General features: G+C 40.1%; 1 protein-coding gene across 2 annotated transcripts in view; it reads right to left on the bottom strand.

Moving 5' to 3' along the window:
• Positions 1 to 6455: 6455 nt before the first annotated feature.
• Positions 6456 to 15747, bottom strand: part of Rexo5 (RNA exonuclease 5) — a 28967-nt gene continuing 19675 nt past the window's right edge. For both annotated transcript variants that reach the window (XM_047532883.1, XM_047532884.1), the window contains exons 13-20: positions 15280 to 15400; positions 15066 to 15170; positions 14480 to 14617; positions 10713 to 10805; positions 10249 to 10465; positions 9831 to 10018; positions 8859 to 8977; positions 6456 to 6758 (exon numbers count right to left, since the gene is read on the bottom strand). In XM_047532883.1, the coding sequence (XP_047388839.1) occupies positions 6677 to 6758; positions 8859 to 8977; positions 9831 to 10018; positions 10249 to 10465; positions 10713 to 10805; positions 14480 to 14617; positions 15066 to 15170; positions 15280 to 15400 (1063 nt within the window). In that variant the 3' untranslated portion in view covers positions 6456 to 6676. The remainder of the gene's footprint in view (positions 6759 to 8858; positions 8978 to 9830; positions 10019 to 10248; positions 10466 to 10712; positions 10806 to 14479; positions 14618 to 15065; positions 15171 to 15279; positions 15401 to 15747) is intronic.

Here is a 15747-nt window from a genome sequence, read left to right on the forward strand (position 1 = left end):
AAATAAAATTGAAAATGTACAAGGCAGTATTTTTAATATTAAACTTCCATTAAAAGATGGATACAACTAGCCCTTTTGTGAAAGAGGGAAGGATTAAGCCACATAGTATTAGTCTGAAACAGTACTGGTCTAAGGCTGGTGCCAAAATTCAGACCTCAGGCCAGGAGGCTGCAGGGTGTTGGGACCCAGTATTTCACTTGATGGCCTCACATACTATGCCAATAATGAATGAGACTTGTAGAAAAGTATATGAACCAAAACATCTATATTTTGTAGTGTTTGGTTTGCAGTATTTTGTGAGGTCTTCAGTGCAGCAAAGCCCAAAGGTAGCTGCTTCTAGAATTTTTTTTGGGGGGTGGGTGGGGGGGGGTTTACTAGGAATTGAACTCAGGGGCACTTGACCACTGAGCCACATCACATCCCCAGCCCTATTTTGTATTTGATTTAGACAGGGTCTTGCTGAGTTGCTTAGCACCTCACTTTTGCTGAGGCTGGCTTGAACTTGCAATCCTCCTGCCTCAGCCTCCTGAGCTGCTGGGATTACAAGCATGCACCACTGCACCCAGCTGCTTCTAGACATGTTTTCCTTCAGTTGTTTGCTGTTTTTCTGTGTCAGTTGTTTGGTTGATAACTTGAATATTTTGGTAACTGAAAAGGTCTTTCTTGGTGGACAAAGATCTTCCTTGGAGGACTCCAGCAGAATTTTGTTTCAGCAGCTAAAAGGACTATGATGTTATTGAAATGTTAATTAGGACTCATTTGAGGACATGTGACATTCATTGATCCTTTTACTCCCAATCTTTACTGAGTCATGAGAGGGGATTCCTACAACCCCAAGTTTATTCCCATGGTAAGCTATAATTATAGCATATATTAAGTTTAACCTGGACTGTGACTGCATGTCAGTGAGGATCAGTGCCCCCTCCCCCCGTAGAAGACAGACTGATGCTTAAGCACTGGTTGCAGAAACCAAGATGGTCCAAATAGCTTTGAGTAACCCTTCAGGTTCTGCTTCTAATTCAGGCGCTGGGGCATCATGTTCTACCTTGTCTTCTTGGAAACCCAGCCTGCTCTCAGAAACCCACTCCTACCACCACCTCCTCTTCCTCCTCCTCTCAACACAAATCTTGGGTAATGCCAAAGGAAGCCATTCAGCAGTTGCTGTCCTTTTCCCCCCAACACACACACACTTGCTCTGGAGGAAGTGTCTTCCTTCTCACCCTGGTCGTCAGTTGTGATTAACTGCTCTTAACTGTTGCACTAATGAATATGATTTTAGGTTTCAAAGAGGGAATTTGAAACAATAGGCAAACGGGGCTTGGATGAATTGGTCTCGCATATATCCTGCCTTAAGCTGCTGAGGTGATGAGTCCACTGCTCATGTGACCCTCCACCTTTGTGGATCCCTCTTGGTTTGTTACCAGCATGTCTGTTTGAGGTTGTACAAACTTGACAAAAGTTAATACTTTTATTTGTATTCTCTGCACTGTTGCACTCTCCAAATCGCCCCTTGATATTTTTATTAACTTGTTACACATTTTTTTTTTGTCTTTGATGTCATTTTTTCATTTGATTCCCCCCACCCCCAATTTGGAAGGTAACCTGCTGGTGGATTTAATAAATTTGTTTACCTGAGTATTGATATTTTTGCAAGAAACAAACAAACAAAAAAGAAAAAGTGAGTTTATTCTGGAAAAAGTTTTACCCACTGGAAGCCCAACATATTGGACAATTCTTAGGCTTTGGAAAATAAACGATAGTAAAGGATGCTCAGACTCCAAATGTGGGTGTTCACCCAAGCATGCATCAAGCTTAATGGTTGGCTTTTAGGGTCCCCAGTACTTGTAGAAAAACAGCAAATGGGTCATCGTAGGGTCACTATCTAAACAGTCTTATCTTAATAACGAAATTCCCACAAGGAATAAAAAAATCTGAGCACTGTGATAAAAATGCATGTAGTTAACACAAAGGAGGTAAGCTGACCTGGCTTTTAACTGTCCAGTGCCACTGCTGTGTGACCTTTGGCAAGTTAGTGAAATTCTAAGTTGTCCTTTTATTCATCTGTAAAATGAGACTCTACTTCCACGGGAGTGTTAAAAGTCTATGAAAGCACCTAAGATTAAAAAAAAAAATGTGCTCAATCATTACAAGCTCTTCGCATTCTGCAAAAGAACTTTAGGTGAGTTTTGCAGGGAACAGCAAACTGAGAGGGGGTTTGCAATCGCCATGTGTGATCTCTTACAAGTCACTTCCCCTCTTAGTGGCTTAGGTTCCCTCTGGGTGAGTTTACACTAATGTCATCACCAGGACTTGCCTTACATGCTACAAGTCTGATAAGGTGAACCACTTTCAATTCTGAGCTTCCTTTCATTGTATTTTTCTATTTCTTGTTTATATTTAGGAATGTTACTGACTAGCCATCTCACTCATTTCTTTGGTGGAGGCCTTAATGTCTTCCCCAAAGATTCCCAGCCCCACGTTGGTATCTCCTAAAAATAAGTACAGTGGCAGGGACTAAATGCTTTTTCTTTGTCAGTTGCAAGGGGCTTATAAATCATGGCTACATTCCCTAGCTAGGAGAGGTTTCTCAGCTTTCTTCAGTGAGTTGGATTTTTTTTTTCTTCTTTATGACCAAGGTCAGCATCAGGTGGGGGTGACTTTTTTCTTGTGAAAAAGCATGCCTCCAGAACATGCACTTATTCCCCACTGACTCTTGGGCTTATTTCCTCTCTGCTTCGGCCCTCCTGAGTTATTAAGCCCACCAGGGCCTTACAGATTTGGGCAATAACCAAATGGAGGATGCTGATTTGGGTGCTTGTATAAAGCCTGGAGCTATTCCAAGTGTCACAGTGCCGCGCTAATTACATACAGCTAAAATTCAATTAGCTGCATGTGGAATGGGTTTTCTAACAAGTATACTGAAGGTGGTCCACAGGGTCCAGAAGTCACTTTAGCACTGGCCTCTTCTTTCTTGTCACATCCAGTTACCAAAGTACATGGCTGCATTGGCTCTGAAAATCATCTCTCTAGCTCTGGTTTTTGGCTCAGATGGAAAAGGGTTATGACTGGGAAGGAGAGGTTAGGGAGCCTTTATTTGGTTTTCATGCCTTTGCCTTCTGAGAATGCCCTGTCTTAAAGCTAAGAGTGCCTCTCTGGGGTTACCATTCTTTGTGAAGTTCTGACCTTGATCCAGTCTTTATAGAGTGGCTGAGTAAGTCTTGGTGGAATAAAGATCAACAATGCCGTCAGCAGCAAGGCATATCAACTCTATAGTGCTGATTGGGACTCTCCAAGGGCCCTGTGCTTACCTGGGTGCTGCTGCTGAAATTGCTAGTATATTAAAAGCTATGAGTGTTCTATTGCAAGACAGGACAAAACCCTGGTGTGGCTCTACTACTTACACAGACTTTGGGAAAAGTTGTCATATGCCAAAATAAGTTCTAGGAAGAATAAAAATGGAAATAAAAACATTAAATCATTAGAAATACATGAACTTGCCAGTGGGTATTTAAACTGATCTCTGGACCAATCAGGACTTTCTAAGCATAAAAGCAAATTGAAGAAATCACAAAGGAATAAACTCATAAACTTCTTAAACTAGAAACATGTTTGTTATAATTAACAAATGGACATGATACCTAATCCATAAGGAGATTTTTAAAATTTGTACAGAAAAGTTCATTTTCCAACAGAAAAATGGGCAAAGGATATTGACAACCTGCTGAAGGAAAAAACTGGCCTAAAAAGCTTCTGGAAAAAAAAAAAAAGATGGGCGCCAATCTAAAGGGTTTTCATATAAATAAGATGAAAACTTTTTAACTACCAGATTGGCAAAGATTTGAAACAACTCCATACTGGCAAACAGTAAAGCCTTTCTGGCATTAAAATAACCTTAAATGTTAATACTCTTTAATCCAGTAATTTCTTTTGGGAACTTAAAGAGTACTATCTGCCAAGTGTGTAATGTAAAGATATAGTTGGTAGCATCATTTGGGAACAACTTGTGTTAACAGGATAGTTTTACAAATCGTGACACACATCGGTGTACAGTATTATGCAGCTATTAAGCCCTCTGCTTTTGAATGATGGGAAAAGCTTGATAGAAGCTTGTCAGTTACTGGCAGTCAGGTGGTAGGATTAGATGTGATTTTAATTTTCCTGGATTTTCCAACTTCCATTAATGGCTTTTCTATTTATAGAAAAGGAAGAAGACATTTACAAAGAAGCGGACAAAGGAAACGAAAACAACATGGCTAAGTGTCTACCCCATTATAGGCAGGGAGACCAGAAAATGGGAGTAATGTGTTCAAAGCCTAAATCAAGTTCTGTAAAAATTTTGGCGTTGCCCCCCCCCCCCCCCCCATGAGCCACTGCTTCTCCAGCAGCTGCCTTGGCAGCTCCACATTGGCTGCTGGAGGGTGTGGGAGGAAAAATGCACAAACGCACTTATGAATGGAATGTGTTTTGCAAGAGGCCAAGTTGGCAGCTTTGGCTCCCAAAAGGTGGGAGCATCAACTCACAGAACAGAGTGTGCAGACTGAGGTCTCAGAGGCCTACTGGGTCCAGGTCTATCTCTGCAGAATTCTGGAGTCCAGGCCCAGAGGGAAGCCTCTAGCCCCACCCACCCAGAAGGAAAAGGCCTTGGCTAGTCTTGGGAGCAGTGGGAGTGGTCTAGGTTCAGGGAGCCCTTATCTGTCCTTTCTGCACTTTGAAAATAATTCTCAATAAAATACATATCATTTATTGAGCACTAACTATGGGCTTTACCCTAATATAGTTGTCAGAACAACCTTAAGTAGATACTAACTTCCTCATTTTAAAGGTGAGGAAAATGGAGGCTGACAAAATAATCCATACACAGTCCACTATTCTGTCACTGTTCACAAACTATTCTCTTTGAATTCTCACACCAATCATTATAAGTAGATATTTCCTTGCTTAATTCAGCTGTGCAAATGGGCTCAAAGAAGGTTAAGTAACTTCCCCAAGAATATCCAGGAGCAAAGCTGAAACTCTAACCCAGGCCCTTCCATATCCAAGGCAGGCACATCTTTGTCTTCAAGATAGGAACTCAAAAGGTAAATATCAACTAAGCTCCCACAGCTTCGGAGTTCAGCTGGACAGGAAGGAATCCAGCAATACTATGAATTTCAAGTTGTTCTTAGTCCTTGCAACTGAAGCTGGCAGCAAAGGAGAACTTTCTGAGGGCTCCATGTTATAGTGTCTCCATCCCAAATCAAGCTTCATTTAGGGCCAGATCTTACAGAAGCTACATTTAAAGGATTAAACACTGCCCTGAATGCCCAACCTTGATAGTTAAGTAGAATTTTTTTTCTAATTGTAAAAGTAAAATATGCTAGATCAAAAGAAAATAATCTAGCCTATACACAGAAAATCATTTGTAAGATCTTATCTGCCAATCTCACTAGCTAGAGAAAAATACTGTAAACATCTTGACAAACAGCCTTCCCAGTTTGGTTCCAAGCCTATGCATAACTTTGTACATTATTTTTCCTACAAAACTGGAATCAGAACTATACATACCATTCTGTAGTCCTTTACACTTCATTCAACAAAATATAGTCCTGTGACTACATAATCTCATTTGCATTCACAATCATTCTATGAGATATAGACCATTATTCAATATCCCAAACACAAGAGATGCTAAATAACCATCAAAGTTCAACAGTGAATAAGTACAAAAAAATGGGATTCAAAGTTAGGCACTTTGATCAGGCATGGGGTACAATCTCAGTGACTTGGGAATTCACAGGAGTACTGCAAGTTCAAGGCCAACCTCAGCAACTTAGTGAAACCCTGTCTCAAAATTAAACATAAAAGGGAGCCTGGGGGTGTGGTTCAGTGGTTAAGCACTCCTGGTTTCAATCCCTGGTACCCCCTCCCTACCAAAAAAAAAAAAGAGATTTTGGTGTGATACATAACGTATAACAGATTAGTTCACCCTTTTTGGAAAATCATTAATACCTCTACCAATTTGGAATTGTGTGCCTGTGCCGTGTTCTTTCCAATATTGAATGTTACCAGTTTGAGAGTTGTTTAACAAGACTGAGCTCAAAGTTTCCAATGACCAGGCGGAAAGCTGATGTGACAGAGGCACCTACTGGTAAAGGGTGGCATTGCAGCCACATTCTAATGAAGCAGAGATTCCCAAACATGGAGATGGAAGTGGGTTTCCAGGATTAGTAAAAAGCTGAAACTGTGGTGAAGCTGAGATTTTTCCACTCAGCCTTTCTCCTTCAATTTATAATACCTGCCAAGGTGGAAATGGTGTGTCTAGGAGAAATTTGCTCCAATATGTCGATTATCTTGACAAACTGCATAACTGGCTGTGCTTTCTCCCGTCATTCCTCCTGGTTTCCTGACCTAAATATACATCACTTTATGGGAGTGGAACAAACTCACACAAAGAAAAAGCTCATTTCCTTCCTCACTCTGTTTAAGATGAGGAAGGCTTGAATTTCAGGCATTTATTGAAAACTTGCACATGCCATGTAAATGGATTAGACTCCTTAGTTGGTGCACCAACGTTCCACAAAAAGCTGTCCAGTGAATGAAGAGGCCCAGCAGTCTTTAGAGAAGCTGCAGTCTGACCATCTTCTCTGCCACTGCCCGTGAGAAATTAGAATGGCACATGGAAAAGTGGTGGGCAGACTCACAAACCCATGCTTGGGACGACGCTTTCCTCTTCATCTTTTATTCCCATCAGTCCTAGGCCGGAGAGTGAGCCATGAGTGCTGCAACACATGAGGAATGAAGACCAGCTTTATCAATAGGGTTGAGGCGCCTAGGTCAGCGAAGGTGAAGTTTCTGTGTGTGTGCGCCATGGGGCAAGAGGCAGATAAATTTATGAAAAACTGCCTGCTAAAGATGGTTCAATGCAAAGAACACTGACTAGTCCCAGAGGCCTGATTCAAATCCTAGCTTTGCCTCTTAGGAGATAGGAGACATATCACAACTGAGACTCAATTTTCAACTATAAAGCTCTAAAATATTTAAATTACTATCTCACAGCGCTTTTGTGAGAATCAGACAATAAAAGCCAGATACTCTAAGCACATATTATATGCCAAGGACTGTTCTCAGCACTGTCTCATTTAATCCTCAAAACAGCTCAGTGATGTAATGGTATGCACTATAGCCTTTTTGGGGACGAAGGAGTGGCTCTGATCTCATCAGGGTTCAAATTCCTTGTACTTGCTAATTGTGTTACCTTTGTAATGTTGCTTAAGCAGAGAATCTCTTTGTTAAAGAGATTGCTAATTTCAACCAAAGGTATATACAGCACAGTACATGTCACTTCTTAAGGGTTTGATAAATTATAGCAGTAATTATTTTCAATATTAATTTCAGTAGCTACTTAAAATGTAAGGCTCAGGGAACCTGCTGTCTTGTCTTTGCTTTTCCTGAGCAGTGGCAGCTACACAGATTAGGCCTGGAGAGGTCTGTCACACACCAAGCTGAGACAGTTGGGGAAATGCATATTGCTGCTACCGAGATCAGTGTGTCTTTTAAAAGGAGTGACTTGGGTTTCCTTGCAATGGGCTTTGCTACTTCCGAAGGGCATTACTCTCCTGACTTGCCAAGCTCATTTTAGGATCTTTGACTCAGTCAGAACCTAAGCCTTTTTACTCTCTGACCCCAATAGTCCCTTCCCAAGCCTTCATCTTCTGTGGAATATCCAGGTAATTTCTGCAAGAATGCTCTGGACCACTCTTGACTTAGTTTACCTGCTAAATGGAGACTGCAATGTAAGTATTCTACTTCAGAACATTAAGACAAGTCCTCTATTCTACTTCTACTTGAGGAGCTTTCTAAGCACAGGTCTGTTTTCCCCTTTGCTCTTAACCAGAAAGCTTTATTGACAACTTCCCGTCACTTTTTAATCTCTTACTGTTAACAGTTTACCCACAAGCCTTTATAAAATATATTGATCCACTATCCTGCCTCTGCCCAATGTAAATATGTTTGTTGCTCAGATAAAGCAGTTTTTTCAAGCTGCCCAGAAGGCAAACATCTCACCAGTGGTCCTTGAGTACATTTTTTGAGGATTTTATGACGGGAAATGAGTGTCACATTATCAGAATCTTCAGGGACTAAATAACACACTTTGGTGATTTTTAAATTGTTCTAAGAAACAATCCTCTTTCCCTTCTTCCTCTACTCTACACACTTACTCATTCACCCACTATTCCAAAACTGCTCAGCTTCACACCTTAGGACATCAATTTTTCTTTGAAGAGAAAGTTTACAGTTAAAAGGGTTTAAAAAGGGTGAAAGGGTTTAGAATGGAATTGAAACCCACGATGGGAAAGTGGCTTGGCCACTTGTGAGAGAGACGTGAGAGAAACTGGAACTGGACCAGAAGTCCTATTTCTATTCCAGTATTTCTAAGACTTAGAATCAGCAAAATAGGTCCTGCGATCTCTCAAAAGTAAACAGATGGCGATGGGGAAAACGGCAGGAAGGTGAGGCACACTACTGATATGTGGGGAGGACAGGCCCTGATCACACTTAAATCTGGGCTTGTCCGAGGACACCGTGACATTTTTTCTAATGGAGTTAGGCATGCGGCTCTTTCTTACTCAGAGAGACTTCAGAACCTAAGGCCTCTAGTTTTAAAGTGGAATGAGCTGTCTTCTTGAGGAACCAACCAGTAAGTGTAATTAACAAAGAACCATATCAATGTAAATTGGAATATAATACCTATCTCTCAGAACTGATGAGAATTAAGAAATGACTCATCTAAGTCCTTATCTGGAAATTATTAGAAGGCCTTTCTCCAAGAACACAGGCCAAGGGGCCACTGTCAAAAGGGAAAATCCTTCAGTCCTTACCTATTGGTTCCTGGCAGGAGGATGAGGCAAAGGGTACCTGGGCCCAGGCTTTGGTAGAGTCTTCCAATCTTCCGGCTCCAGCGCCAGGCTGCTATCTTCGGGTGGTCTGCCCTCAGAGTCTGGGATTAAAGCCCGGTATCAACACTTTGCCAGAATACCCATTTGGAGGGGCCACCTCAGGCTCTAATGCCATGAAAGCCCAGTATAGATTCTGGACAGATCCCATTGAAACTGAAGCCCATTCTGTGGGCCTCCATTGTGGTTTAGAACCTCCTTAGGGCAAGGAAGTTGCTATCCTTTCCTCCAGATGGGTTTTCTAGGGACCCCAAGCTAGGGTAGCAACATCACTTATGAGGCCTCTATCATTATCTTTGTGACTTTGGGTAAGTCACTCACCAGCTCTTGCCTCCATTTCTGCTAAGTGTGGGAGATGAGACTAGGACCCAGGTTCCCAAGCTTTAGTCAATTCTCCTCCCCTCTCCCCTCTTGTATGTGCCTTTAAACAGAGTCAACTCTTTCTTAGTTTGCCTAAGTAATACTACTCATGATGTTTAATGTGGCTGCACACTTTAGTAACTGTTAGAAAAGTAAGTCCACATAAAAGTGAAAACAAAAAAGCCCACCTACAACTATCAAAATTTAGTTTGTATGTGTACAGTTCAGGAAACCCTAAACTAGGTCCCTAAGTAAGAGTCGTCCAGATCTCTAACCACCCACCTTAGTCCCTCAGAGTCATCTTAAAGGCTAAAAACTTGATTTTAGCAGGGGAAAGAGTATGAGAAATCTGGGAGGAAAACATATTTGGCTAGGGCTAGGAGAATTTGAAGAGTGATATAAGATGGGGCAAGGCAGAAAAGCGATAGATCAAGGGTCACTGAGCAGGACTTTCCTGACTAACTCCACAAACCTAAGTCCAGAGTTCTGAGCCAAAGTAGCTGCCTTCCCCCTCTAACCCAGAAAAGTCTCACTCACCTGCAGGGCCTCCTGCTCTGAGGGAGGAGGTATAACTCTGAGACCTGGGGGCCTTCTTGATTCAGGTGGCAAGCCCCTGAGCCACGCATGGAGGTGCCTGGGGGTCAGGGCGTGCCTGCCTTTCAGCTTCCAGTCCTTGCCTGTGAGAATGTGGAGGGCCCTCTGGGCACTGGCAAAAGTTTTGAATTCTGAAAGCAAGAACAGCCCGCCCCCCCCCATAATTCTGTTATGAATCAAAGAAAGCTGATCACTGCACAAGCTGGAGCCTGGTGATGGCTCAGGGTGGGGAGGGAGGGGAGGGACAGAACAAGAAGCTCATGCCTTTGTCTGTCCCAGGAAGGCTTGCTTGGTGAAATGTTCCTCCACCTTGAGGTCACCACCATCCCAAATCTCCTCCTTCAAGGTGGTACAGACTTACTCAGGAAACAGTATTTTTTCTGTTTTCCACTTTTAAGATCTTTAGGCAAGATCACAGCTTCCAGGCCAAGGAAGAGGTTGGACTGCTGCAACAGGTGTTGCTTGAAGGTATCATGTACTCCAGACAGGTAAATAGTATCTCGGTTCTCAGAATCTCGTTCCAGCTCATTAACAAGGGTGTCACAATCAAGCGTAAGCTCTGTCACAGGTCTCTGCACCTAACCAAGGAAAGGTGATATTAGTGGTCAAGAGTCACCTCTTTCTCTTTTGAGCCTGTTACATATTAATAATTTAATTTTGCAGCTTCCTAATCTACAAAGAGGCTAATGATAACTGTGCCAGAGTTGGCCAAAGATGTTCCCTCAGTCTTTGCCTGGGCCTTTCTAGGGTGTTTCTGTGTCATGAGGCACTGCGAGGCCAGGCCTGAATGAAGGGGCTGCTTTCAGCTTTCGCTGGCGATCTTACCTTGATACAGATACCTTCCACCAGAACGCCATTCAAGGATTCTATGGCCAGCTGGGCAGCTTCCAGGACTTCATACCGTATATAGAGATGAGGCTGCAGAAAAACCAAGATTTCTCAACTACTGCTTTCAGCACAAACTGCCAGAGAAAGGGTTGGGAAAGGGACCCAAACTGCAGTGACCAAAACCCTGGGCTAGACTGGCTGTGACTGCACACTGTTTAAAAAGAAAGATAAAGTTGAGGAATTGGTTCTTAGACAATAACTAATCTTTAATTACCATTTGAAATCAAAGCTCACTGCCGTGAGTTGTATGGGGAAAGCACTAACAAATTCCTTACTACCCAACTTACTTTTTATAACATTTATTACATATCACTAAAGTTCACAGGCAGAGATTCCCCTTTGTTTTTTTAGCTGGACTTTAGGTTCTTCAGTTATCTCGGCCACATGTTTCAGTCTGTTTTTCTATTTGATGACTCAAGAGTACCTAAATCTCTATGATTATCTGAGCCACAGAATCACTGTGGAGATAAAAGCACTCCCCCAACCCAACTACAAAGAGCTTTACAATATCTCTCAAAGATGACATCAAAGGCAGGCAACAAAGGAAAAAATAAACCAGACTTTGTCAAAATTAAAAACTTACCAGGCACAGTGGCACACACCTGTAATCCCAATGGCTCGAAAGGCTGAGCCAGGAGGATTCCAAGTTCAGAGCCAGTCTCAGCAAGGTCCTAAGAAATTCAGTAAGACCCTATCACTAAAAAAATACAAAAAAAGGGATGGGATGTGGCTTAGTGGTTGAATTTTGCACCAGGGTTCCATCTTCAATTAAAAAAAAAAAAAAAAAAAAAACTTTAGTTTTTTTAGCCAAAGGACACTTGTTGAACAGTGTCAAAAGGCAACATAAAGAAAGGGATAAAATATTTGCAAATTACATATCTAATAAGAGATTTGTATCCAGAACTTATAAAGAACTACAACGCAACGACTATACAATTTAAAAATGGGCAAAATACCTGAATAGATGTGTCTCAAAAAAAAAAAAAAAAAAAAAAGATGTGTCTACAAATAGCCAATGATGCTCAACATCACCAATCATTAGAGAAATGCAAATCAAACCTTTAGAAAACAAGTAAATGAAGATGTGGGGAAATTAAACCCTTCTCTGCTGGTGGGAATGGAAAATGGTGTAGCTGCTATGGAAAATAGTTTGGTGGTTCCTCAGAAAGTTAAACAGGAATACTACATAATTTATCAATTCCACTTCTGTGTATTTGCAAAAAAGGACTGACAGCAGAGTCGAACAGATATTTGTACTCCTGTATTCAAAAGCACCATTATTCACAATAGTCAAATGTCTACTGAAAGAAAAATGGATAAACAAAATATGGTGCACACATACAGTGGTATTCAGTCTTGTAAAGGAATGAAGTTCTAATGTGTGCTACAATATGAATGAACCTTAAAGGCATCACACTAAGTGAAATAAGCCAGACACAAAAGATCAAATAATGAATGATTTCATTTATATGACATACACAGAGGAGTAAAGTTCATGGGGATAGAAATTAGCAGTGGGTACTAGGGGCTGCGGGAGGGAATGATGAGAAAATTTCTGGAGATGGCTGCACAGTATTAATGTACTTAATGTCACTTAAATGGTTAAAAAAGGAGCCAGGTGTGGTGGCACACACCTGTAATCCTAGGTACTCGGGGGCCTGAGGCAGGAGGAGACCCAGCCTCAGCAACCTGGCAAGGCTATAAGCAACTCAGTGAGACCCTGTCTCTAATAAAATGTAAAAAGAAAAAGCACCCCCCCCCCAAAAAAAAAAGTTAAAAGGTAAATCTCATATTATAATTTGGAAGGCCTGGGGGAGAAGCCAACAGAAAGACTTATAAGAAGAGATTGTGGTCCCTTGTCATCAACTTCCCATCCCCTAGTCCATCTTTTTTATATGTATTTTTAGTCACAGGAAAGATGTTAAAAGAGATTTGGGGGAAAGCACATTTTTACTTTTGAATATTTTTATACTTGTAGATGAACACAATGCCCTTATTTTATTTATTTATTTTTATGTGGTACTGAGGATCAAACCCAGTGCCTCACACATGCTAAGCAGGTGCTCTACTACAGAGCTACAAAACCCAGCCTGGAAGCACATTTTTACAACTGGAACTCTTATATCAATTTTGAAGTTTTTATGTTTTTACATTACTCAATAGTTATTAAAGTACCAGTTTCATTGCAGCCTTGTTCTAAATTTCAAAGGCACAAAAAATTTACAGTGAAGTTATCACCTAACCTCTTTCCTCAGCTACCTAGTTCCTTTTTTTTAATGAACACAATACCCGTATTTTATTTATTTTTTTTATGTGGTGCTGAGGATCAAACCCAGTGCTTCATGTGTGCTAGGCAAGCGCTCTACCACTGAGCCACAACCACAGCCCCTAGGTTCCTCTTTCTGGAGATCTCCATTAAAGTCATTGCATGTTATTCTATAGATATTCTATCATACTATTTCCATTTTTAATTCTTTTCATGGTTTCTTCCATGTCTCTACATAATGTCCAGAGAATTTTATATTACATTAGGTATCAACCTAAGTCTATTCTCATGAAATAATACTGGTAAGACCATGAAGATGGAGACTTATTCGTTAAGATTTTTAAAAAAATGTTTTTTTAGTTGTAGATAGACACAATACCTTTATTTTATTTATTTATTTTTATGTGGTGCTGAGTATCGAACCCAGTGCCTCACACATTCTACACAAGCACTCTACCACTGAGTGACAATCCCAATTCCCCTCATTAAGTTTTGAGCTACATAAATTTTTAAAATGATAATAAAAAAAGAAAATATTTATAGAATATAAAGTAATAAAATGATTACTGTAAATTTGTCTAGAAAGTAACTATAGATGTGTGATTATTTGTTACTCCACAAAATGAGATTACAGTTATAGATCTTAAATCAATCCACTGTTAGAAAAGAATGTTCCTTGTAAATCCTGGTATAAAATGGTGCCAAAATCTCAAGTGCACATTAAAGTTTTCCTATACTTAAAAAAAAAAAGATAAACATACATTATTTTTAAAAAGTAAAAGTAACTCTTTTAAAGGGTTTTTATTTAAAAAACTTTTGTTAGTTGTCAATGGATCTTTTATTTTATTTATTTATATAGGGTGCTGAGTATCGAACCCAGGGCTTTACACATGCCAGGCAAGTGCTCTACCACTGAGCCACAACCCCAGCCCCTTTAAAAAGCTTTTATGTAATAAAAATCCAATACACAAAACTTACTCTAAGAGATTCAAAAACCCCTCCCATAATCCTCCTTCTGTGTCTTATCCATGCTGTGAATGTACCTTGCAGCTGAGAGTTTAACTACAAGACTTCCCAAGATATGGAAGTCACTGTTTTTTTCTGAAAGGGCATATTGTCTTTTAAAACCCTGACAGGCTACATCCAACAGATGAATTTTCTGTCCAGCCTACATAATAATTAAGAAAGTTGGAGCCAACATATAAAAATTGACATATTTCTCAATTTCCAAAATAAAACAAAAAACACATAACTCAAATCAGAAAATCTGGCAATGCAAGGTATACATTCTTATAGGTCAATACCTGCTCATACCAGACAAGAGTTAGAGACAATCAAGCTCACTTCACTAATATCTGTTATCTCATGGTTCCAGAAGTCATCTGAATTTCTAACACTATTCTAGAAGGTCAAAATATGAATTTTTTCATTTCCTTACCTGATGTGTTTCAAGAACAAGAGTCATTGAACGGATTGGACCAAAACTCTTAAATAGCCTCTTCAGAGCCCTTAGGTTACAATTTTTGCTAAATGGCCCAGCATAGACAGTTGACATCTCTGTCCACTTGATCCTCATCTATGTGAAAAATAACAGAATATAATAAAAAGGTGGATGTGGAAAGAAAATTGCAATTTTGAGTCAAAATATGGGATAATTCCACCTCAAAAATTTTTGACATATACTTGCCAGATGTATAAGAAATTGTTTACAAGGATGTTCACTGCAACATTATTTATAACAGAAAAATTTACAATGCACAAATGCTGTCAATAACAGGTATACCATAGAGTGAAATATTATGCATACTTAAAAGTTTGAGAAATAAGATACATAATGACATGGAAAGATGTGGATACAGTGTTTTAATGAAAAAAAGAAGTTGCAAAACAATAAGCACAGTTCGAATCCTATTTTAATAAAAATGTGTTTAACTGTTAAGATACACATTGAAATGTAAATTTGATAAAAGCTTGCATTACTTTCCTTTGTTAAATCAGTTGTTTAGCAGAACCCATCTACTTACCCTTTTGTTCATCTCCTCAGTGAGGAGAGGTGAAAAAGGCTCAAAAGAGAATTGGACAATGCTGAAGGGGAACAGAGGGATTTCCATTCTGGCCTGCTCAAAGACCTGCAGAAAACAGCAGAGCCTGGTGAGGCAAGGAGGCTCATATCCACTCTACTGTGGCTCCTGGATGTTGCTTTAAATGCAACCTACAAAGGCATAGGAAGTCACTCACCTCTTTATTTGAAAGGCACTTAACAGTTCGACAGTTTCCAGAAGAGCGAATTTCAGTATGATCTGTCTCCCGGGTCAAGAAGAAGAGCTTCTTACCCACTGAATCTAAGCATTCTAAAATACTGTAATGAAGTAGTAGAAGGGTTAAGAATAATTGCTTTCCATATCCTGACAGTTTTCTATACCTGCATGTAGCAACACGTAGTTGTTTAAATTTAACTAAAACTAAATTAAAAATTCAGTCCCTCAAATGCCTTAGTCACATGTATCAGTGGTCACCACACTAGGTATCATATGTACAGAACACTTTCATCACTGCAGAAAACAAGTGGACCATGTTGCTCTAACAGGGAGATACACTAAAAATGACAAAAACAAACAAACCAAAAAACAAATGAGCAAATGAAAGCAAGCAAGTCTTCCATCAAGGTTTGGGTCAAATTCTTTTTGGAATCTGTTCTTTTTTGTT

Source organism: Sciurus carolinensis, chromosome 18 (assembly GCF_902686445.1).
Source record: "Sciurus carolinensis chromosome 18, mSciCar1.2, whole genome shotgun sequence".
In the NCBI taxonomy this organism is placed as follows: Eukaryota; Metazoa; Chordata; class Mammalia; order Rodentia; family Sciuridae; genus Sciurus; species Sciurus carolinensis.